The 23,948-nt window shown below is 55.4% G+C and overlaps 1 protein-coding gene across 3 annotated transcripts in view; it reads right to left on the minus strand.

The window, feature by feature from the left end:
* SCUBE1 (signal peptide, CUB domain and EGF like domain containing 1) overlaps positions 1–23,948 on the minus strand; it is a 146,835-nt gene that overhangs the window by 52,128 nt on the left and 70,759 nt on the right. For 2 of the 3 annotated variants that reach the window (XM_034948491.3, XM_055105419.2), the window contains exons 5-7: positions 13,277–13,402; positions 8,775–8,891; positions 6,051–6,140 (exon numbers count right to left, since the gene is read on the minus strand). In XM_034948491.3, coding sequence (XP_034804382.2) covers positions 6,051–6,140; positions 8,775–8,891; positions 13,277–13,402 — 333 coding nt within the window. The remainder of the gene's footprint in view (positions 1–6,050; positions 6,141–8,774; positions 8,892–13,276; positions 13,403–23,948) is intronic. The other variant, XM_034948492.4, reaches the window with a different exon arrangement.

Raw genomic sequence — 23,948 nt, forward strand, 5'->3', positions numbered from 1 at the left:
CGGGGTGGAGGGGAGCTGGGGTGGAGGGGAGCTGGGGTGGAGGGGAGCTAGCGGGGAGAAGTAGGAATGCACATGTCCTGATGAGAAGTGACATTGGCCATGCCGCTCAGGGTGGCTGTGCACTTAAATGATGCTGGGGACAGTGTGGGACACAGTGTGTGCCCCCTAAGTGTCAGCCACCATTTCCACAGTGGCCTCCACTCTCCTCGGTCTTCCCTGGCCTCCCAGTTCTCCAGCCTCTCTGCCTGCTTTTCTCAGCATGAGCAGCCCCTTACCAAGCTCTGGCCTGTGTGCTGGGCCCTTCCATCCTTTCTCTCACTTCCAGCTCCTTTGAGCCTGGCAGGGTGAAGCAGGTCATGGCCATTTGGGGGATGGGAAACCCGGGGCTCAGAGGGGTGAGGCTGTAGCCCTGTGAGCTGCAGTGGGAAAGCTCCTCTCTTCTCCCTCTGCCAGCGGGACAGTGGGCCCTGAGTGCAGCCACGCAGCCCAGAGGGCTTGGCTGGGGGTGGCCAGGACAGAGATGGCGGGATGGCTGGGGAGACAGGTCTACGGGCAGAAGGGTGGGGAAAAGCCAGGGGAAGCCTGGGACTCCACCTGGCCCTGCCTGCTCACCTGCAGATCTGTCCCTGGCGGCTTCCCTTTCTGGTGCTTTGCACCTCAGTGCTCCAACTGCATCACACAGCTGACGCACAGTGAGTGCTTCCTACGTGCCTGGTGCCGTGCTAAGCACCTGCTACTTAGTCACTCATTTCATCCTCAAATCGATAGGAAGTACACGCTATCACGATCACCATTTTACAGCTGAGGAAACAGGCTGAGGGAAGTTAAAAAATTCGCCTGAGCAAGCAAAGCTTCCAGGGAGTGGACAGAACTGGTACCCAGGCCTCGCTCCATGACCGAAGCTTTTCCCTCTCCTCTGGACGCCTGGGGGCTCCTGCAGGTCTAGGGCCCTGTCTCCCGGGAGATGCCCAGGCAGTGTCTGCTGATCAAGGGAGTCACAGATGCTGCGACTGCTCCCAGGCTTTGTCTGGCACTGGCCTGGGGAAAACTTATGAAGATGGCTCTAATAGTACGGAGGGACAGGGAAGGCTCAGGGGGCTCTGTCCCTGCTGGAACCCAAGGTCCCCTCAGGCCAGGCACTGCTTCTTGGGCAGTGTTCCTCTTTGCTCTGACCTCCATAAGCATCGCCAAGCACCCACTCCTGGCCAGATCCAGAGAGGAGGCAGAGAAGGTTGGGCCTATATCGGACAAGGTGGAGCAGTTCAGGCAGCCAGGCAGGAGCAGCCTCAGGGGTGCGGGGAGAGGAGTTCCCAGCTGCCTTTCTGTGCCCCCATGTCGTCATCTCTAAAACACTCGCACTGCTCTCAGGGTGGCTGTGAGGTTGAGGTAAACACGGGGCAGAGTGCAAGGCCCAGAGGGAGCTCGGGCTGAAGGCCGACTCAGATTGGGGTCCCTAGCCTGCAGCTCAGGCCCCACTGCTCTCATGGGCGTGGTGGGACCCCTGGAATGCGCTGGCTGTGAGTTCTGCTGATGTCGTGCCCACAGGAGGAACATCACAGCCAGAAATGCTACTGGGCCTGCAGAGCCGCGTCCCTCAGGCCTGTTCTGCTCCTAACCTGGGGCCCTGGACTTGGGAGTCCACAGGGCTGGGACTTTGGCCCAGGCTTTGCTCACTGGCTATGTGGCCTCCCTTCTCAGGGCCTCAGGGTCTTCATCTGTGAAGTGGGGATAGCTGCCTCCCAGGGCTGTGGGGGAGACTCACTGGAAAGCTGCCTGGAAAGTCCCTTGCAAACTCTAGAGGGGTTGAGCAGTACTGGTGAGGCGAGAGAGCTGGGGCAGAGGGAATGGGCTGAAGATACACCCCCAAGGCTGCCTGAGGAAGAGTGGGTGCCCACAGCTGGGGCAGCCAGCGGAGCCTCCATGAAGTGGGTGGGGTGCATCCCACATCTTCAGGACTGGTTTCAGAGGAGGCTCATGGTCCTGGGGCTCAGCCAGTGAAAAGGGCAGGTGTGGGCTCTGCCCTAACGGAGGGTTCCTTCAGCCCAAGCAGAACCATCTGTTTTAGGCAGAATAATGCCCCCTTAAAATGCCCACATCCTAATCCCCAGAAACTGTGACCCTACCTGGCAGAAGGGACTCTGCAGATGTGCTGAAGGACCATGAGACGGGAAATTATCCTGGATTATCTGGAGGGGCCCAGTGTCATCACAGGGGTCCTTGAGAGTAACCAAGGGAGGTGGCAGAGGTGGGTCAGAAACAGAGCTGTGAGGACTGGGGCGGGTCAGGCTGCTGGCTCTGAAAGTGGAGAAGGGACCGCGGGACAAGGAACGTGGGCAGCTCTAGAAGCTGGAAAGGCAAGGAAGGGGATGCACCCCTGGAGCCTCCAGAAGGAAACAGCCCTGCCGACATCTTGAATTTAGCCCAGTGAGCCCCTGGTCAAATTTCTGACCTACAGAAGATAATAAACGTGCGTCGTCTTAAGCAACTGAGATTGCGGGAATCTGTTAGCAGCAGCAAGAGGAGCGGAATGCTCCACCTATCCTAAGCATGCTCTAGGGAGAGGGGCTTGATTGAAGACCTGGAGCTGACCAGCGTGGCGCATAGCACCCCATCAGCCTTGCCACAAGCAGGGTCCCGGGGCCTGAGGTAAGCTCCCATGCTGCACCCCACGCTGGGTCCTCAGATGTTTCATGTAAGTCTCCCAGATAATTGAAATTTATCACTTTAACCTGCAAATCCGACAATTTTAACTGATTGTAATGGGAGTCTACAATTGGTTACATGTTTTGGGGCCTCTTTAAAGTAAACATACTTACTCCGTTCTTCACCTGTGCTCAGGGACTGGGGTGACTATTACAAAAAGCAATTGCTGGGTGCAGCTGAGAACCCAGTGGCCCAGGCTGCCATGCTGGAGGTATTCTCTCACTCCGGCCACATTCTACACTTAACAACTGCGCCTCCCATTGAGGGCACTCCCCTCCCTCACTGGAGCCAGAATCCCGGCTCTGTCCTGCCCAGCTGCGTGGCTGGAACCCTTAGTCCCTCTGAGCCGCAGTGTCCTCCCCTCCATGGTTTCTAAGAGATGGCCACTTTGGCTTGCAGGTTCTGCCAGGGGACAAGGATCCGAGCATCTGAGCCGCTCTCGTGAGGAGCTGGCCAGTGCTGCAGTCAAGGGCACAGACTCTGGAGCCACGTGGTCCAGGTTCTGACCTTGCTGTGAAACTCCTCAGTGTCTCAGTTTTCTCATCTACTGCTGCCTCCTTCTGCCTGTGCCTGTCCTACCCTTCTCCCCTCCCGGAACCCCAAAAGGGGCTCAGGCTGCCCACAGGCTCAGGATCTACTGGGACGAACTGCCTGTGATCTCTCCCACAGGCCAGCAATCCTGGCAGCATGAACATATGAGGATGACCCAGTTCTGAGCCCCTCACCATCTGGGCTGCTCTCCCCACGTAGGGACTGGCTCTGAATGTGATGCTCTGGTGCGCCTGACCAGCATGGGGCAGGATGGGAACGGTCACCTCCCTCACTCTCCATACCTTGCCTCTATTAATACAACGTGGGGGCGGGATGGGAACGGTCACCTCCCTACCTAACTCCGTACCTTGCCTCTATTAATACAACGTGGGGGCAGGATGGGAACGGTCACCTCCCTTACCTAACTCCATACTTTGCCTCTATTAATACAACGTGGGGGCAGGATGGGAACGGTCACCTCCCTTACTCTCCATACCTTGCCTCTATTAATACAACCTGGGGGCAGCCACACCTCATCAGGAGCTACTGGTTGGGGCCTGAAGTCCAACAGGATCCTATGTCTTTACCCCACAGGCTGTTCTTAGAGGAGATGGTGCTAAGAATGATGAGCTCGTGAGAGAGGGGCTCACTTGTGCTCTAGACTTGAGGCCCCCGGACTGACCCTTCTCAGAAGCCCGGGTCTGGTTCCTAGTTCAGGGGGTGAGGCCTTGGCTATTGGCTCTTCCTTTGCTTCGTGTTGGAGGAAACCAGAGGAGAAGGCTCTTCTGTCTGGGGCAGGACAAGCTCTAAGGGGTGGTATGGGAGGATTCTGATAATCATAGAGGTAGGGGTGCAGGGGAGGGTCCCCACCCAGATGCCTGGCACAGAGATCTCCTTGATGTGTTCCTTCAGTCTGCCTCCCAAACCCAGGCTGAGGCTACCTGCATTCTCAGGGCCTCCCTCCTCACCTCCTGACCCCGCTCCGGGGTCTGGTTCTGGGCCTTTATCCGCTGACTCTCATTATTGCATGCAAGCACACAGGCCCTCCTCCCCACCCCTGCACCACCCATTTACGTGATGCCAACACAGCGTGGCCCTCTTCCACCACCCATCCTCTTCCTGGGAAGGTCACGGGGTACCTGAGGGGCCCAGCTCCTGGTCCTGCCTGGCTCTGGAGCTCTGGCCTCAGACAGTAGTGCCCGCTTCTCGTAAGTGAGACCGAGGGCCCTGCCCTGGGCCCTGAGACCTTAGAGTGGCCTCAGAACACTGACGACTCTGGGGCTCCCTCCACCTGCCTCCAGCCACCCTTCCAGAAAGTCCATAGCACTGACTCATGCCTGCCTGGAGGGCAGTGGTCATACCTGTTGGCTGGGGCTGAGGCTGGAGGCTCAAAGCCAACCCAATCTGCCATCTCCAGCTCTTCCCAGGCCAACTCGGACTGCCCAAGTCAACAAGACAGACCTGTCCAGAGAATTTGAGGAGAACTAGCTTCCAGCCTGAGCTTGCCCTGTCTGCCTGTGTGACCAGAGGTGAATGCTCTGATCTCTCTGGCCCTTACTCTTCTCATCTGAGAAAGAGGGCCACACCTGTCCTGTCTAGCATGGACTTAGGGTCATAAAGCACCGTCAGCCAGACCCATGGGCTCCTCGAAGCCCCTAAGGAGTGGGCAGGCCTGAAGCCTCCTCAGCAGCACACAAGGCCATATCCCCTGTGGCCCTGGACCTCCCTCCTGCTTCCTCTCTAGATGCCTGGGTCCCCCTGAGGTCCGCATGAGGGCCATGAAACAAAGCCACCTCTCTGGGACCTTTAGGCTCTGACCTTCACATGGCCCTGCAACCCTGATGTTTGAGACAGCCCACATGGTCAGGACTTTTGGGTAGAGCTCAGCCCTGCAGGGTGGTGTGGGACTTTGGGCAAGCCAGGGCACCCCAGAGAACCTTAGCCTCTTCCTCGGAGAAATGGAGACCGCACTACCTGACCCCATAGCTGCAAACACTGGTGTGAGCTATCTGAGAGCCATGAAGAAGGTCGTGACAACCCTAGGCGACCACAGCTATGCTCAGGAGGTCTTGGGCAGCTGGCAAAGCCCAGAGGCCAGCAAAACAGCAGAACCGACTGACAGAGAAGAATGAGTAGATGAGGAAGTCTGCTTTCCACTGTGCACACTGAGCTCTGTCCAAGAGCAGTGATTTCTCCTCTTCCTTCTCGTTCTCCTCACATCGGTGCCTGATCAGCCCTGCCAGCAGGCCTCCCAAAACACCTTGAGCAGCCTCTGAGAAGTAGGTGGCTTTTTCCCTGAGAGGTCCTGGAGGTCCTGGCCGGTAGCTTCCCTCCCAGGAGAGGAGATGGGTAAGGACTCTCCTGCCCTGACCCATCTACTCAAATGCCCTCTTTTGCGGCTGAGTCTCGGTGCTGCTTTGCTGATCCTGGGAATCCTAACTGTGAATGTGGGTGTTTACGCAAGTCGGGGAGCTTTACGACACACGTCTCCTTACACGCACAGGCCAGTGGATACTAGCCCTGGGTTCTTTGCTACAAACACACAAACAAAGAACAAACGTGTTTGATGGAGGGTAAAAACTTTAAAAAGGAAAAAGTGAGTTCACACCTGGAGTGGAGCCCCCCGCACTCACACGACACGCAGGACTGCACACACGTGGGCACACCCAACACAGACATATGCCCCCACACGCACACGTCACACCCACACACAGCACACACACGCCCATGTCCACATGCCAGCGCACACCCGAGACACACGTGCACACACACACACAAGTGCAAGTACGACAAAGGAAGTGGAAGAAAAGTGTTACCCATGAGTAGCCGCCGTTTCACCCGCTTGTCCACATCAGCTACTGACGTGGCATTGAACTGAGAGCGCTCAATTGCAGCCTCATCCTTCTCTAAAACACAAGTAAGGGACAAACACGGAGCCAGTGGTTAATGACAGCCCACTTCCCGCGGCCCAAGACAGTCAGCCTCTCGGCGTGGCGCACGCAAAGCCAACACAACACGCCGGCCAGCTCGGCATCCTCGCCAAGGGGCTAATCCCAGGAACCTCCAAGGTGGGGGTGTTCAGGGCAAAGCAGAGAGGCAGTGAGGGCGGGGGCGGGGGGACGTGCAGGAAAGGAGGAATGACCACAAAGTGACCTGGGACACAGAGGGGACTCAGGGCCCATGGGCAAGCAAACAGAGCAGGAGGCTGAGGTCAGGGCAGACGGGACTCGTCCGCAGAGAGCCACAGAAGCAGAAAGCACCACCACGGTGCTTTACGGAGACACAAGCGATTACAGACCCCCGTGGCTCAGGCTGGAGAGGCAGGCACAGGACAAGGCACAGGACAAGGGGACAGGGCCACAAGGTCCGGTGATGGATGCACTGAGACAGCAGAGGCTCTGTCACAGGGACGTGAAGGGGTGTCAACACTCATGCAAAATTAAGAACAAAACATAGGACACACACACGCACACACATAATGGATCCAATAGAATAGACACAGAAAAACCACAGGATCGATTTGGGCAGCGCTGGTTGCCTGCTTGTCTATAGAGGACTAGGGCTAAACATTCAAGTGCTCAACAAGGGGATGCAAAGAGGGATCACTTATTTTAGGAACATGCAGAGGAGAAGCGGCCCTGATCGGGCCAGGGAGCATCTTGGCTATGCCAAGAGGCTTCCTGTGGAGGGGCAGGTGAGGTTAGCTGGGTTGACTTTCTTTGCTCAGAGGGAAATATGCGGAGACATTCCTTCCCAAGGGGGACACGGATGAACAGTGGGCGAAGGCAGGTGAAGGCATCTCTTCCTGGCCAGGAGTAGAAGTAGCAGCAGCAGGGGCTGGGTAAGGAAGGTGATTTCTAACGAGAGGGGAGGGAAGGTGGGGCTGGGGAAGTTAATTTAGAAAGGAGATCCAAGCAGGGGCCTTCACATGCAGTAGACATCGAAAAATAAAAAAGCAAGAAAGGATGATTCAGGTGGACAAGACAAGATGTGTTAGACACAGGCTGGGTGCGTCTGGCCTGGCAGCCGTTTGCACTGCCCCCGCGGCCACAGAGCTGGCTCCAACAGAGGTGGCAAACCCTGCGGAAGACCTCGAGCAAACGAGACAGGAGGGAGGCTGGGTGGCCCGGGAGAGCCCCAGGCCGGACAGTGGAGGGAGAGAGGCCGGAGGAGAGGAGGTTCTAGATGGGATCAGGCTGCAATAGAGACACTGGTCTGAGACCGGGTTTGGCTTTTAATTCTTTTTTAATTGGTTGGTTGATTTGGTTTGGCTTTTGGCTCTGAAAATAATTAATGAACGTCAGTTATCAGACAAGACAGGCAATCAGGGACCATCACCAGAAAAGCAAGAGAAATGAGATAAAAATGAAATAAAAAATGGTTGTCTGAAAGAAGAGACCACACAGAGGAAGGGAGAGCCACCGCAGGCAGCAGAACCCATGATGACAGCCCCGGACTACAGAGGTGACAGCCTGGTGCCCGCTCGGGCCCTGCTCCCTGAGACCCAAGGGAACAGCGTCCTGGGAGACAGAGCGGGGGCCTCATGGGCTTCTGTCTGCTGACCAACCCTGTCCTGTCCCCTGAGTCTCCCTCAAGAAGCATCTTCCAGATTGACAATAAGAAATGGGGCTTAAAAAAAAAAAATAACTGACTTGTGTTGGGTTTCTAAAGTTTGCCTGCACAGGAAGGGTTGAACTCCGGCACCAACTTTGAAACTCCACCCTTTCTCAGTTAAAAAATGTGCTGCTATTTTTAAGTGGAAGAAAAAAACCTACTAGTGATTATGGCATGAAATAATCACAAATATTCAAGCTTCCCCTTGGAAATAGGGACCAGGAGGAAGGAGGTGATGGAGACTCAGATCAAGACTCCACGTGACAGGTGAGAGACGGGCTGGGGCAGCGGCGGGAAGAGCGGACTTCAGGTTGGGAAGAAAGGCCAGCAGGGGCCCAGCAGCTTGGAGAGACCAGCAGTGAAAACACCACACCCACGCAGGGCCCACACTGTCCATCTCCCCTGGAGTTTAGACAATGACCACTCAAAGCAAAGTTCTGAGGAAACCTCTTAGTTTTCCAGACGGCTGTGGGCAGCTCCCATGACTAACGTGGCTGTGTGCAGTTACCTGAATCTGGCTGTTTTCCATATTAGGGGAGGAAACACCTGTGCTTCTGGAACAGAAGGTCTTAGGTGCATACACCTCCCTTCTCCCCACACACACCCTGCCTGGGGCCACCCCTCACTTCCAGGACGAGGACGTGCAGAACCCCTGCTGCTAGGGAGCCCACGTCAGGCGTCGCCAGGGAACACAAAGCAGAAAAGCCTGGTCTTGGGGGGCTGCAGGCCCCAGAGAAGCCTCCCCAGAAAGCCTCCCCAGGGGCGCCGGCCATCCCGGCCATTGCCATGGGCTTGCCTTTCCTTGTTTCCCTGAAGCTTCCTTCCGGGGAACCTGGAGGTGGCAGGGTGCTGGCCCTGCTGGTGCATGCATGGGGGGTGGGGGGCGGGGGGTGCAAGGGTGGTGTGCGGCAGAGGTGCCTACTTACCGATGCACGTGCGGCCGTCTGAGTGGAGGGCGTACTTCTGGTGGCAACCACACATGGGGCCTGTGTCTGTGTCCTCACAGCTGTGCTGGCAGCCTCCGTTTCCATAATTACAGGTTACTAGTTAGGCCCAAAGTGTACACATGGGTGTATAAACAGAACAACAAAAACGGTTAGTTTGCCGGTGTTGGCTGCTGCCTTCAGGGTATGGGGAAACTGAGGCCTAAGGGCATCAGTGGGTAGGGTCATGAGGCTCGCCGGGCAACGGGGGAGCATTTCCCTGCACTTCAGCCCCTCCAGGGACCCTGGAGTCACTCACTCCCTAGAGCTGAACGGGGGTGGGACAGAATGGACTTGGGGTCGTCTGGGCTTTGATCAGAGCAGGCACAGAGGTGATGCGCTCAGATGGTGGTAGATGAAGACAGCTTCATCCTTCTCAGACTGCAGGACATTTTATAGCTGCCTGTCTTGATGGGGCAAATGTTTGCCAATGCCAGGACATACTTGTCAAGCTGTCGGGGGAGGGACATGGCGGCCTGTGGTTCCTGGTGATCCTCATTTCCTCAGTTCTGGCAGAGCTTTCCTTCCTCTGCCTGTCTTGGGGTGTGTGGATGTCTCCACGGAGGTCCCCCCTCAGAGTCCCAGGGGCCACCTCAAACTCTATCCCCTCAAAGCCCTAATCCTCCGGGAGCTCGGCAATGTCCGAACAGACAGACTCATGCAAATTAATGTCATCTGAGGTACGGTTTTGAAAATCACCTAAATAATAACCACGTTACATTGTTTTCAGTGCCTGTGGCCTGGAGGATCTGGTGCCTTTCAGCCCAGAATCCCAAGATGTTTCACAACATCAGCAACCTGGGTTGGCTGAAAAGGGGGCAGAACAAAAAGGAGTCTAAAGTAGAAAAAACTACAAATTCAAGTTTATTTAAACACATGGTCCATTTCCAGGGTGAGAGAGATCGCTAGAGGGGAGCAAGGTGACCCAAGTGCTCCCCAGGGGGTGCAGGGCCCCTGCCTTTTGATGCTGGTGAGACAGCTGCACACCCATCATCCGAACGCAAATGTGCACCAGGGCCTCAGTATGGGGCGTGTTCTTGGATACTTTAACCATCTGTCCAGAATTCAAGCTACACTCTAATTTATTTGGCAAAACCCTAATGATCAAATATGCAAAAATAAATCTCAGACCAACTATGGTTAGAGGGGGCAAAACTCCCAAATCCTGAGAATTTGAATGAATTACGTTCTATTCGGTTGACCCCTGAGCACAGCTGGTACCAGAGGGAAGTCAACTGGTGGCAACTCCCAGAGAAGGATCTCAAACGTTTCAGAACTGACTTCTCCGCACTCTTCCTTTCACAGAGACCGACGCAGAGCCTTCCTGCCCACCTGTCCTCAGTGATGGGGCACCTCAGCCTTGGACACATGCCGTCTCCACAGCGGGCGAGGAGGATGCCAAGAAAATGGCTTGATATGGGGACAGGTGTCTGCTCAGTGCCTCAGATGCTGTCCGCTGCAACCAGAGGCTCTAAGAGGCTGCTCCCTCTTCCACAGGGAGCTGAGGACCATCCAGAGGATGGAGCTGACTTCTAGGGGGAAATTTCAGGGACCTGAAAAATGCTTCCAGAAACACAACTGGGCTTCAAGCACAAAGCCCTCCAGCCTCTTCTCCTCAGGAGTGACTCTTCTCCAGGGTGGAGCCGGCACCCTGGATGAGAGCTCAGCTTTCATCTCTCAACAGCTCATCTCAATGGCCAGGAAGGAACCCAGGGAAGCCAGGGATTCCGGGAGGCTGCAGCTCTGTGCAGATCTCAGGCGATGGGGAGAGACCCAGGTGGAACCCACTTTGGGCTGGACATCGTGTGTCTTTCTAGGACCCAGGAGATTCCCGTTTCAGAGTGGGCAGGGGTGCAGCTGGGGAGAAGGCAGTTCTTCTTGAGCTCCAGGCTCCTGGAGACAGGCTGTGCCCCAAAAGTGACTCTAATGAGGATGGAGACCTGCCTGAGGCAACTCGAAGGGGATCCAGGCTCAGGGACCCTTGTTCCCTCCACATAGTCATTTGTGCGTCTCATAGACCCCCAAAGGTCGAGCCTTCGAGTACCGGAGAGTCTACAGCTTGTACACAGAGATGTCTGAGCTCAAGCTCTGGTGAGACGGACAGAAGGATGGAGAAAACCTCCTCTAGCTCCGGCCCTGGAGTGGGTCCTGGGCTCTGGACGGATGACAGCTTGGTTCAGAGCCCTGCAGTCCTCTTGAGCCACAGAGGCTGCTTGGCTAAGCCAGGCCTCAGCCCCCAACCCAGCTTGAGATCTGGAATTTCCTGGAATGCAAGTGACTTCAAGGACTAGAGCGAATGCCTCAGAGCTAACTTCTCACCAACCTTGTCTCATTAACCTCACAGAAGCAGCCAAAGCTGGGCTCGCTGGGCAGCTGCCTGTGCAGGCCCTTCACGGGAGGCCTCAGGCCCCAGAAATCACATCGGGCTCTCCATACCTTGGTGATATTCAGCCACCCACGGAGAGGGTGGGAGTGCTGTTTCTTAAGCCAACACATATTCCAGGCAAGGGTTGAGCCCTTCCCTGGCGGGAGCAGCTGGGGTGAGGGTTGTGGGGGGTGTCCTAGCTGCTCACAGGGCCCTGCCTAGTCCCTGACCTCTCGCACCAGGCTGGCGCTCAGAAGATGCTCTCTGAGCAAACTCCTCCTTGTAGTGCTTGTCTCAGATGTACTATGGGGTCAGGGAGCAAGCCGCCCACAGTCAGGCCACCTGCAGCCTCTCCCTGGCACTGGGCTCAAGGCCCAGTTGGAGCAGGCCCTTGGCCTGTCTTCTGCCTAAGAGAATGCACTGTCCTTCTGGCCAGGGCTATCCACAACCCTGCTGACGCCATGCGTTTTTGACCTTGGCCTTTCTCGTGAGGAAACTCAGATCACACAACACGGGGGACTGGGAAAGCTGGAGTCAGCATTTCTGTTCTGAGGTGGCCGGGGGCAGAAGACTTCTCTGCAGCTAAAGGAATCCATCTGGTGTGGAGATGGGGCCTGGATGGAGCCCTGGGGCTGGAGGCTGGCACTTCCAATCGAGACTGCCCCTGTTTGGTCCTGCCCTGGGTGACAGTATACAGGCTTATCTTGGCCACCCCACAGGAAAGAGCCAGGAACACAGAGAAAGGTGGTCCGCCTCTTGGACCATACCTGGGACAGAAGGAAGCACCTTCACTTTGGAGAATGGATGAATCACATCTGGTGCACGTGGGTCCCCAGGGCCTTGGTGACTATTCTAGGAGACCATGAGTTGGGAAAGGTATGGCAAGGCACCCACAGGAGAGCTGATGACAACTGAGAGGATCAGTGACTATGGATGATGGACCAACAAGGGCCAGCTGTCCTCTCCACAGAAAGATGGGTGGAAGAACGGTCATTTTCTTTATGACAGCAGGGCAGCCTCAGTCTCTCATTTCCACAGCTAGGGTGAGGACCACCTTCTCTATTGGGAGTTGGAACTGGACACTTCTCCCTAACATTTTTCTGCATTAGAAAGTGGTCTTGATATGAGGCACTTGTCTCTTGCCAGAGATGGAAAGTGCTTCCAGCAGTCTTCTTTGGCTCTTTGTGAAAAGGGCAAATATGACATCGCTTTGGGTATCCCTGGTGCCCTTATCTCCCACGAGGAGAGGCCCATCCCACCATCTCCCCACGTAGCTGTGGGGAGGATGCACTGGCTCCCAAGCTTCTGAGTTCAGCCATCGTTCTACTTGGTTTCCTGGCTCCTACTCCTACTGGGGAATGGGGTGACCCCATTAAGAGGCTGGACTACACGTGGGCCCTGTAGGCAGACCACCAAGCAGATCCTGAAATGGCGTCTTTGGCCAGAGGCCTCATTCAGCCCAGATCTCCCAGAGTATCACCATCTGCAGTTAGCCTTGCAGGGGTCAAATTCTGAGTTCTGATCTTTACATTTTATTTTAGAGATGGGGTCTTGCTGTATTGTCCAAGCTGGACTCAAAGTCGGGCTAGAGTGATCCTCTGGCTTCTGCCTTCCAAGAAGCTGGGACTATAGGTGTGCAGAGTTCTGATCTTTGGTCCCGGAAAAAAGGTCAGCACAGCCCGGAATGGGACCACTTCAGAACCATACTCTTTTCCTTCTTTGTACTACTCATTACCAGGGGCTTCCCAAGCCCATTGAGAAACCTGGTCCTGTAGACCTCTGTGCCACGGCCCCGCCATTCCTGCTGGACAGCTTAGGCTCAGGGGCTGCCATAAGATCCAGCCCAGCTCCTGGGGCTACACTGGTGGTGTCGTGCTTGGTGCGGAAAACCCCAAGGCTGGGGTTTACAACCCTTGTCCCTTATGCCCTATCAGGCCCCTTCCACAGGCCCTGCCCTTCTCTCCACCCCATGGGGCTGGGGACCCTCCCTGGCCAAAGTCCAGCAGACTGGACAGACCCTCCAGAAAGTAATGGCAGGAGACGCATGGGACGTTTGACCCATTTGTCTCCCTCTACCTACGTGTGCAGTCCTTCTGGTTTTGGGCAAGGTCAAAGCCGGGCCTGCAGTCGCAGGCCACCCCACCTTTGGGCGTCTCCCGGCAGATGTGGGCACAGCCATGGTCTTTGTTCATGCAGTTCATACCCTCTGGGAAGAGAGACAGACAAGAGACGGGTTGGGGACCAGGCAGAGAGGGAGAGAGAAAATTTCAGGCTGAAAGGGGATAGCCAATGATATGTAACAATCAAATGGGCTGTCATTGCATGTATCATGCACACACACGCACTTGTGCACACACACATATGCGTGTGTGCAGCAGCCATCTACATGGATATCCCTTAGGGAGAAAGCAAGGGCACGGTGCCTGGGTCTAGATTCAGGCTTTGCTCTGTGAGTTGCACTGTAAATGGCACCTCGTGACCCACGGAGACCAAGCTCTTGCTCTAGGTCAGATTGTGGGGCATGGTCTGTAGAACTACTTTTGTGTCAGGGTGATTTGCTCCCCTCTCCCGAGCCACCCGCCCAGCAGACTGGATCTCCCCTCTCTGTCTGCCTGGAGTGGCTCATACCCCCTTCCGTTGACCTCAGTTGATGTTTATCTTCCTGGTGATTTGTGAGGCGTTTCTAGAATTTATGAGGTCAGGGGTCAAGTGAGAGGTTGTAGGTCACAAGTCCATCAAGAGGCCAAGGCAGATGAAAGGGAAGTGCCTCTGTCTGCCAACCCACCAGCTCTGTGACCTGCCTTCCACCTCCACCCACAGGAAGCTCAGGCAGGAGTGAAGCCGGCTCGGGGGGCGGCAGTGAAGGCTGCAGACGGCGAACACGCACAGGGCGACCTCCTTCCCCCGGGACACACCGGCCTCTTGTTCCAAGGGAGGACTGGCTCAATCCTGACCCCGTCCACTTTAAATACGGGTATGCAGCAACACAGAATAGATTTAAGAACACAAACACCCTGCTAGTTGTAATAAAGACAAAAACGTCTAAAGTTAAAAATCAAACAAACAAATGGAAATGAGGAAGCCTGCATTTTGCCCAGCACTGTAACTCCTGGTTTCACCTGATTTTGCGACTCATATTTCCTCACCTTGATTTTCTCACTAATCAATCAAATTGTTGGAATGACGCAGAGTCTAACTAAGCAACGAGTTAGCACGGAAAGCGCTTTCATGCTGCTGCCCTGCACAGAAGCTGCAAGTTCACACGGAAAGACCCTTTCCACTGGCTCGATTCCAAAACAACATCAGCGCCTGAGTTGCACAGATAGTGGCGTGCGGTCAACACTTAACAGCCGGCAGGGGTGGAGGCTGATTTGCAGTATTTACCAATTCACGTGGGATAAATACGCCAGCCACGGCTAATTTCAAGGTACCAGGGAGATGTCGCCAAGGGTAGAGCTGGGAACAAATGCGCACAGTTGGCTCTCACAAGCTGAGACAAGCCAGCCACAGCACGTCCCTTTCTTAGAAAGGTCGTTGTAAAGTCAGGCAGATGTAGGTGTGAATCTGGCTTCCTTCCTGGCTGTGGCCTCGGAGACAACTGCTTCCCTTTTCTGAGCCTAATCTTAGAATGGGCAGGATCACCTCTGTCTCACAGAGGAGCTGTGCAAATTAAATCCAGTTACAGACAGGAAATGCCAGGCAATAAGAGACGAGGTCTGTCTGTGGGGGCACTGGCTCTTGAGGCCGGTGTCTCTCCTGCAGGTCTGGAGACAGCGTGGCTCCTCCCTGGGGCCTGGCTGGACCAGGTGGCCAGAGGCGGCTCTCGGTAGAGAAACCTTCCCAGGCTACTGAGACATATTCAGTCCCTCATCAGGTCTTCTGGGAGCCTCCTGCCCTGGTAAGGGTTTGGCCAGGGGGTGGTGGCCAGCAAGCTATCTCCCTGACCGTTACTGACAGCTGTTGTCAGTGGTGGGCTGAGTCCAGGGTCGCCCCCTTAATCCCTGTTCATTTGGCTTCCATGGCTCCCTGCTGTTCCAGCTTCTTCACAGCTGTACACACTCCACGGTTCGCCATCCCACAATGCCTGCTGGGCAGCCCCCGAGGGTGCTCCATCTCCCCTTGCTGCTCCTTCCTCCTGGGCCGGACACCCTCTCCTATCTTCCATAAACTAAATCCTAGGCCTGCCTCAAACTCCACCAGTTCCGCAAAGCCTCCTGGCTCCTGCCTTCTACTCCCTGTGTCTCCCCATGCCACCACCCATGTGAATTTCCTAGGGCTGTCCTATGGCCGGCACAGGAGATCAATGCTGTAAGCAGATCTGTGCTTTCTTCCTGAGCTGGGAAGAGCCCAAGGGCCCTTGTTTGGCAAAGGCTTATAGATGATGAAGAAAGGGAGATTGAATTTCCATTCCCAGCCAAAGAATCACAGTTTACAAGAAGCCTTGCTAATCATCACCAACCATACATTTGTCACTGGGGAGCTGATGCACGCCAGAGCCCTGGGTAATGGAATATTAAGCCCTAGAGGTCTTTCAGTTTTCTCCCTCGTCGTGGACTTGCCATCAAGTGATCTTGCTTCTTGAGACTCTAAAGACTTTAACACTGAGCCAAGATGTTGTTGTTTTCTTGGTGAAGGACACTTTGGGGACGTACTCTAGCGTGACTATGGACTGCAGTAACCCACAGTCAATAAGACACTAAGCAACAGAATCGCAGAGCTGGGAAGGGTGAGCCCCAGGCCCTATCTGTAGTCAGCTGGTCTCAAAGGTCTCTACTTTACCTCTCAACAACTTGGGGAAGAGGGTGGAGCCCTTCGTCTCCCACCTAAAGACCCTGAGGTGGAGCTGAGGTCCTGTGATTAGCCATCCTCACTCAACACCCCACGGTAAGCCACCTGCACGCTGCCTCTCACCCAGCATCCCCAGCACGGGAGCCCCCACTGGCTCTGCAACGGAGGGCAAGGGACGGGCCAGTGATTGTTAGTGGGACTGGCTTCAGGACCTCTTTACATTCCTGACAATTATAAAAGAGCCCAAATTGCTCTGATGGACGTGTTTATGTGTTACAGCTATCGAGACTGGCTAGATACTACAGAGAGAAATTTACATTTACTTATTAACTTATTTAAAAACAAGATAAAAAACTTGTTACATGGGGGTGGGCATGGTGGCTCACGCCTGTAATCCCAGCACTTTGGGAGAGCGAGGCGGGGGGATCACCTGAGGTCAGGAGTTCGAGACTAGCCTGGCCAACGTGGTAAAACCCCGTCTCTACTAAAAATACAAACATTAGCCAGGTGTGGTGGTGCAAGCCTGTAATCCCAGTTACTTGGGAGGCTGAGGCAGAAGAATTGCTTGAACTCAGGAGGTGGAGGCTGCAGTGAGCTGAGATTGTGCCATTGCACTGCAGTCAGGGCAACAGAGTGAGACTCCATCTCAAAGAAAAAAAAAATATTACATGTTAGCACAAGTCATATATTTGTATTAAAAGCTATATTTTCCAGAGCAAGGAGGGTGCCCTGAGATGCCCCAGTCAGGCCCGCGCGAGCCAGGCTCACCCGCTGCATGGTGAGGCTGTGGTCAGGCTGGAGTCCGCTCAGCTTGAGTGCTTCTGAGGCGCCTCCTCCCCGAGAAGGGAGGTTGGGGGAGCATCACTGTCACATTTCAAAATGACCCTACAACCACTGCAAGGATGGCTGCTACTGCCTGGCCTGGGGGCTGACTGTGGCTTCCAAAGTGCTCATCAGCTCCTCTGTCAGCTGCATTGCTTTCACCTCCACTCACGGGCAACACTGGCTTCTGGAGGCCACAAGCAGATAGGCTCTGTGGCTGGCGGAACCACAGAAGGTCAGGGTTGGACCCCTCCCTGCAGCCCATCTTGTCTGTCTATCTTATAGAGACAGAAAATGAGCCCCTGAGATGGGAAATCAATGTCCCAGCACATACAGCAGGGCTGGAAGCTGGGCCACTGGGCTCCTAGCCTAAGTTCTCCTACCTTGGGGTCACTCGGCTACACCTGTGGGACCCAGATGGCTAATAGGGAGCAGACGTTTCCTGGGGGGAACCGATTTGGGAACCTGGTGCAGAGTGGGCGACTACACGGTGCCTGTTACTGGCCACTGTTTCCAGGCGTAAGAGCCCAGCGAAATCCAAGGCCAGTTCAGATGCTACGTCCCCTGAAGCTCTCGGAGCAGCCCCTCCACGAAGCACATACCCTGGCTCCTCTTTTGACCTTCCACGGCTGTTACTGGCAGGCCCTGAGTGTGAGGACAAAGCCTCCACTCCCCTGCAGCACAGGATGTCTGTTTTCTCGGCTGTGAAATGGGGATGTAATAATCTTTGCCCCTGAGAGTTGCTGGGAAGCTGAAACGAGGTAACAATATCAAGGGAGACACAGGGAGGGTCTTGGTAGAGCAAGGCTGCTACGACAGCACTCCTATCTGCCCTTGCTTCATTCTGCCTCGTAGGAAATCGGAATAGTTGCTTCCGTCACACTCTTTCCTGCCAACCGTGGGTAACCAGTTGGGGAGACATGAGCTTCATTCTTTTCAGTATCACTAGTACCCAGCACAGGGCCTGGCACAGGGTTAGGGATCTGCAAACAGTGGGTGAAAGAAGGAAAGGGAAGAATGAGTGGGGAAAGAGAGGGGAGAATGGAAAAGGAGAGAGGAGGGAGCAAGGAAGGAAGAAGAGAGAAATAAAGCCCCCTATTTAGGAACAGATGAAGCGGGTTGTCTGTTATTTTAGGAGGCAAGGCTAGAATTTTGAAAATGCTCTTATGGCATCCCTAGCTGCGTGTGCTAGCAACACAGCGCTTTGGATGCCTGATGTGGGAAATTCGCAGCACATGATAAAGGCTCTGAGAAGTCCTGCGGTCCCTGTGGAACAGTCCCTTCCCCCTCACTTAACACAGCATGCTGGACAGGAAGAGACCCCTGCACTAGCAGGGTCTAAGGGTGGCCCATTCTAGCTCCTCACCGGACAGATAAAGCAACAGTGACACAGCGACCAGGGTGGCAGGCTGGGGCAGGGATAGGGCACTGGCCCCACCCACTGGAGCACCTGTGGTATCCTCTGCGCCTCCGAACCTCAGAGGCAGAGCGGGTGGCATGCCCTCTCTGCCCTCTCCCAGAGGGGCCGTCTGAGGGCAGTGAGCTAACGGGAAGGAATGCCAACTCATCCACTCCTGCAGGTGGTATCTCTGGATGGCAGCTGGGGCCATGAGGGCTAAGTCGAGATTTGAAGGGGAAAAGGTGAACCCTGAGGCACGCGAGGTGCTGGGTTCCAAGCCCTTCTGCTCTAGGGATGGGCCTGGGCTCCAGACGGGAAAGGACTCTGTGGGTCTGTGACTCTACCCCCTCTGCCGTGAGCTTGGAAGGACCCCCAGGCCTCCTCCAGCTCCCCTGAGCCAGCCAGGTCCATGCAGCCAGTGGCAGCTGCAGGCTGTGTCCACCGATGCCAGCCTGTGAGCTCTTCCAGAGCAGGGGCCCAGTCCACTCAGGCCCAACCCCAAGCCCCAGGCCCAGAGCAGGCTTCTGTGAGCCTGAGGGACGGAAGGGCCCCGGTTCAAACTCCGTCCTCCTGTGGCTCCCGGATTTGTGTCACGTCTGCTCTTGGGAGCCATAGGACAGCTCCCTTGACCTAGATATGGGGAGAACCATGGAGAGGCAAGTTCAGCAGAGAGCCCTGCTGGTCTCCCCTTCTTAATGGGAAGTGAGATAGAATTTCAGAGTCATTCCCAGAAATCCTGGTCTTCAGAGGCCTGATGCCCGTCAGGCCAAGCGGCCCGCCAGGTCGAATCTAATCTGATCCAACCACCCAAATCCAATTACATGCTACAAACTCAGACCAAGTGTCTCCTTGGTGCCCAAGATGGGCCAGGGAGCAAGGAGAGGACAGATGCTCTGCTGCCACAGTGTCAGGTCCACATTCGGGCTGCCACTTGCTGCGTGACCCTGGGCAAACCCTTCACCCCTGAACCTCGGTTTCCACCTATGTAGAGTTGGACAGTAGTAGCGCCTGCTTCCCAGAGTGTGCTAAATGTGCAGCCCCAGTCTCTGGGTGAGTGAGGTGCTGGCTAAGGGTGCAGATAGGCTCTTGTGGGACTTCGTCCTGGCCAGAAGGAAGCCAGAGGGGAGTTGTCAATAGGGGAGCGACACGCTTGTGTGTCAGAAAGATCTCTGGAGGCTGTGTGGAATATGCCCTGGAGGGCCAGGACTGCAGGCCAGGACAGTGGAGAGGCTGTTGCTATCACTCTGAAAGGGACAAAGCCTGGTGGAACGGCAGTGGTTATGGGGATTGGGAGGAGGGCTGGATTGGACACATTTAAGAGCTGCTTCTGAGTTTTCTGGAAGAAGTGATGTATGAACTTGGGCCCTGGCTATACTTTCATTGACTTGGGCCCTCACAACAAGCCTGATGAGCGGGCATCACCGTGCCCACCTTCCAGGCAAGCAGACGGAGGTTGGGACAGCGTCGGGGAAGACGTGCCCCGGGCTGTGTCTTCTTCTCCAAGTGGCCGGTGCTTCCTCCCGATGGGCCCTCCCCCAGGTCGCCATCTCCTCTGGACTCTGATAGGCCCTGGCAGCCCTTCCCCACCGGGGCCTATCTTCCCCCAAGGCCTTCGATCATTCTTGGGTACTCCACTAGAGTGTGCGCAGAGAGAAAAGATGGCATGGTCCGCCTGGCCCCGAGCCAGTGCGTACATCACATCCTCTGCAATGCAAAGTTCACGGACGCATCTCAAGCAGGGCAGCGCGGCCCAGCGTGTTTGTACTTAGGAGTGGGGCCTTTCTTGCCGCCACGGTCGGATAACAAAGCTGGAATGTGTGCCTCCTGAGGGTCGTTGCTATGGCGACTTCATCAATAACATCATTTTCTGCATCCGTGTCCCTTAAATACATGGGAAGGGATGGCAAGCTGGGAACGGCAGAGCAGGGAGAAAAGAACAAACACCTTGCTCCGCCCTTCCCCCTCAACTTGGGAGGAAGGGATTTTCCTTCCTTCGCCTCATCAATAGAAAGTTATGGAGCCAAGAAAGAGGCTGGAGCCTTGGGGGTGGCAGGGGGAGGAGGCGGCTGCCTTCCCCAACCCCAACTCCGCAAGCTGTCCAAGCCATGCAGGGAAAAACAAACACGAGCTCCCACCAACGTTGAAGGGGGGTGAAGGAAACCGAGGGAAGGTGGTGCCCAGGGGGAAGGCGCAGAACAGCTGTAGGGTCGGGGCTGGTGGGAGAGATGACGATGGCAACAGTGCAGCCTCCCATGTTCATCAGGGCTGCCTGTGCGCCAGGCCTACCACACACCAGAGACTCCTTACCTCACGGATTCCCTGACAAGCTCAGGATGGGGTGTGCTACGGCACAGGCTGAGCATTCCTCATCTGAAAATCCAGAATCTGAAATGCTCCAAAACCCAAAGCTTTTTGGGCATTGACATGATGCCACAAGTGGGGAATTCTACACATAAGTACTTCACACAAACTTTGTTTTATGCACAAAATTATTGAAATGCCATGTAAAATTGCCTTCAGGTATGTGTACAAGGAGTATATAAAACAAATGCGTTCCATCTTTAGACTTGGGTCCATCCACAAGCTACTTCATTATGTATCTGCAAATGTTCCCAAATGTGAAAAAATCCAACACTGGAAACACTTCTGGTCCCAAGCATTTTGGATAAAGGATGCTCAACCTGTGTTACGTCCACTTAACAGCTGAGAACGCTGAGCGCACAGAGGTTAGTGACTGAGGTAAGGTGAGGGGGCTGAACCCAGCGGACAGAGCTGGAGCTGCAACATACTGTCTCGCCAAGGCAGTCTCCAACGACAGCTTCTCCAGGGTGCTGATTCCGATCTTGCCCTGCCAGTCTCCTCAGATCCATGGAGAGCCCCCTGTGGGCCGGGAACATACCCTGCAAAGCCAAGGCCTGGCAGAGACAGAGAAGCCTTTACAACACCGCCCTGCAGGGCAAGTAGCTTTATCCCCATGTAGCAGAAGCTCTTCAGAGAAGTGGAGCGATTTGCCTGTGGTCACTGAGTAGGACATGGGAGGCAGGTAGAGGCAAAACTGAAACCTGGGTCTGTCTGACTTGAAGACCTGCCCTTCTCCAGCTGCAGAGGGAACTTTCTAGTGCATAAATCTGACTGTGTCTTCCTACTGTAAACAAAACAAGCAAAACAAGCAAAAAAACTCTTCAGTGCCCCTGCACCCAGTGCCCAAAGGGTTAGGCTGAAAGTTCTCAGCATGGGACTGAAGGTCCTCCCTGACCCCTGCCACCTGCCTCTCCAGCTGACTTGTCCTTCTTCGAGCCCTGGGTGAGGGGCAGCCTCCCGGCCGCCCTGCACAACCCCCCCTCCCTTCCAACCCTAAGCCTTTGAGAAGGTGCTTTCCTCTGCCTGGGACACGCTCTCGCCCTCCTCTGAATGGCAACTTCTGGCTAGTTACTTGAGATGCTGTTTCTGTGTCACCTCTTCCAGGAAGCCCTCCTTGTTTCCACCCTCTCCACAAGTGCCTAGGTTGGACTGGGGCCATGCCTGGGGCTCCCCTGCCCCCTCCTTGCTCATAGCACTCACCACACTAATTGTACCTGTTACACATTGTCTCCCTCCCTCTAGATGGGGCATTCTCAAAAGGGCCCACACCTGAGTAACCTCTTTGCCCTCGTCCCCTGTACAATGCCTAACACCCAGTGAATGCACAGGAACCGTCTGATGAACCCAAGCTCACTGGTGAGCGGCCTGGGATCAGCTACTCTGGATTTGGACTGTGTCGGAACAGGGGCCAACTCTCAGACAACAGCGGTATGCTTGTGTGCAGGCCCAGACCTGGCTGCTGTTCTGGCTCCCCCTGGATCCCCTAATTCCATGCTGACAGCATCTGCCCCTGGAGTGGCACACTCAGAGCCTCCCGCGGTGCGGCCTCGGCTTCAGTAGAAACACACGGCTCTGCCTTCCACCCTGTATCCCCCAGATTACAACCTCTGGGGCAAATCTAGGCCTGCCGGGCACCAACAGCTGGCGGCCCCGGACTAGACCCCCAGCTGGCCCCGAGCCCAGCCACCCCCAGGCAGCCTCCCTAGGGGGTAGTCCCCTCTAGGAAATGCAAGTGACCAAAGACTGTGGGCTTCTACTTACCCAGAGCGCCCCTGTGTCAGGCCCCACAGTGGGCTCTTTGCAAACATTCCTAATTGAATATCTCAATGACCAAGTGCCAGGTACAACCAGCACTCACCGGACAGGTGAGGACGCTGAGGCTTAGACAGATCAAGAGACTTGCCACCCCAGGTCTTCTACCTCGTGTGAGGGAGTAGGGAGCTGATGCCCTGGTGGCCACTCCATTGGCAGGCCCAAAGGGGTTCTAGGCCCTCCATTAAGTGCTCACCTCACACCTCATCAGCCCTGGTACCCACTTGGCAGCCTGGACGGCCCCTCAAGGGAACTCTGCTCCTCTCATCGTCCTTCTCACTGCCCCCTCTGCTTTGGCCAATATGCCATATTGGATGTAGGGGAAAGAGTTTATCCCCCAGAGCCTCTTGGGGTCCTGGGTCCCAGCTGGGTGTGTGACCCAGCAAAGAAGCTGGCCCACTCTGCCTGGTCCCCTTCCCACCCACTCCACACGCTCGCAGCACCGTCCCTTCTACTCTGACACCGACTCTGGGCCCTCCTTCAGGGTTCAAAGGCTCCTGCCAGGCCCCAGAGGACTAGTTGTCCTGGGTGTGCACAGGCCTTGGCTCAGCACTCACCACCCAGCTGTTCCAGCCACAAGAGTCCACATCTTGTATTATCTGGCTCCCAACGCCTTCCACATTCATCTGCTTGTGTGCTTACGTGCCCCTTCATTCCACAAATATTTAGGGAGTGCCTCCTTGGTTTCCAGCCCCAGGATTCCAGGCAGGCGCAGGCCTTTCTACCAACCAGCCCACTCCTTGTCTGCGCCTCCTCCTGATCTGCTCTCCTAGGGGCCGGACCACAGTAAAGCCCGAATGGGTGCCCAATAAACACCTGCAAGGTGGTTGGTTGATGAGCTCACCGGGCACGGACATGGGCCACAGCTCTGAGAGAAATTGTCCTGCTTTGTGTTTACACGCAAGCAAAAACCAGAATGGATTGGTTTTCTGGAAAGCTAGAACTGGAAGGCACCTTGGAGAGCATCTAGGTGAAGCCTCTCCATTTCCACTGAGGAGGCTGAAGCCCACGAGACAGTGACTGTCCTGGGTCACGCGGCTGTGACTTGCCCTGGTCACGCAGCTGTCGGTGCAGAGTTCACATGCAGCCTCCCACTTTCGGTCAAGCTCAGCGCTCTTTCTTTCACATCAAGAGGTGGCGCACAAGGACTGCTGCCCTTGACCTTTCAGCTCACGCATTCCTTCACTCCCTCAATTGACAAACCTTTGCTAAGCACCACCTGTGTGCAGGCCCTGGGCTGAGACCGAGGAGGAAGGGTGTCCAACCCCACACGCTCATTCTCAGTTTGAGACCGAGTCACTGCCATGCGGTTCACTGGCAGGCACGCACTGTGTACACAGATGGAGACAGACAGAGCTGGGACTGTGAATGGCTCCTGGCACGCTTCTCCGAAAGCAGGATGGACGCCAGCCTCCCTTCAGCACCCTCTCCCCACCCCAGGGCCTTGACCAGTCCTGGCACCGGGAACCCCTAGAAAGCTGCCTCTGTGAAATGGGAGGTGGTTCTGTCTCTGACAGTTGGGAGGACCAAGAAACATTTGCAGAGCCACAGAAAGCTCTATGGGTTGGGC

The sequence above is a fragment of the Pan paniscus genome, chromosome 23, assembly GCF_029289425.2.
Source record: "Pan paniscus chromosome 23, NHGRI_mPanPan1-v2.0_pri, whole genome shotgun sequence".
NCBI classification, from domain to species: Eukaryota; Metazoa; Chordata; class Mammalia; order Primates; family Hominidae; genus Pan; species Pan paniscus.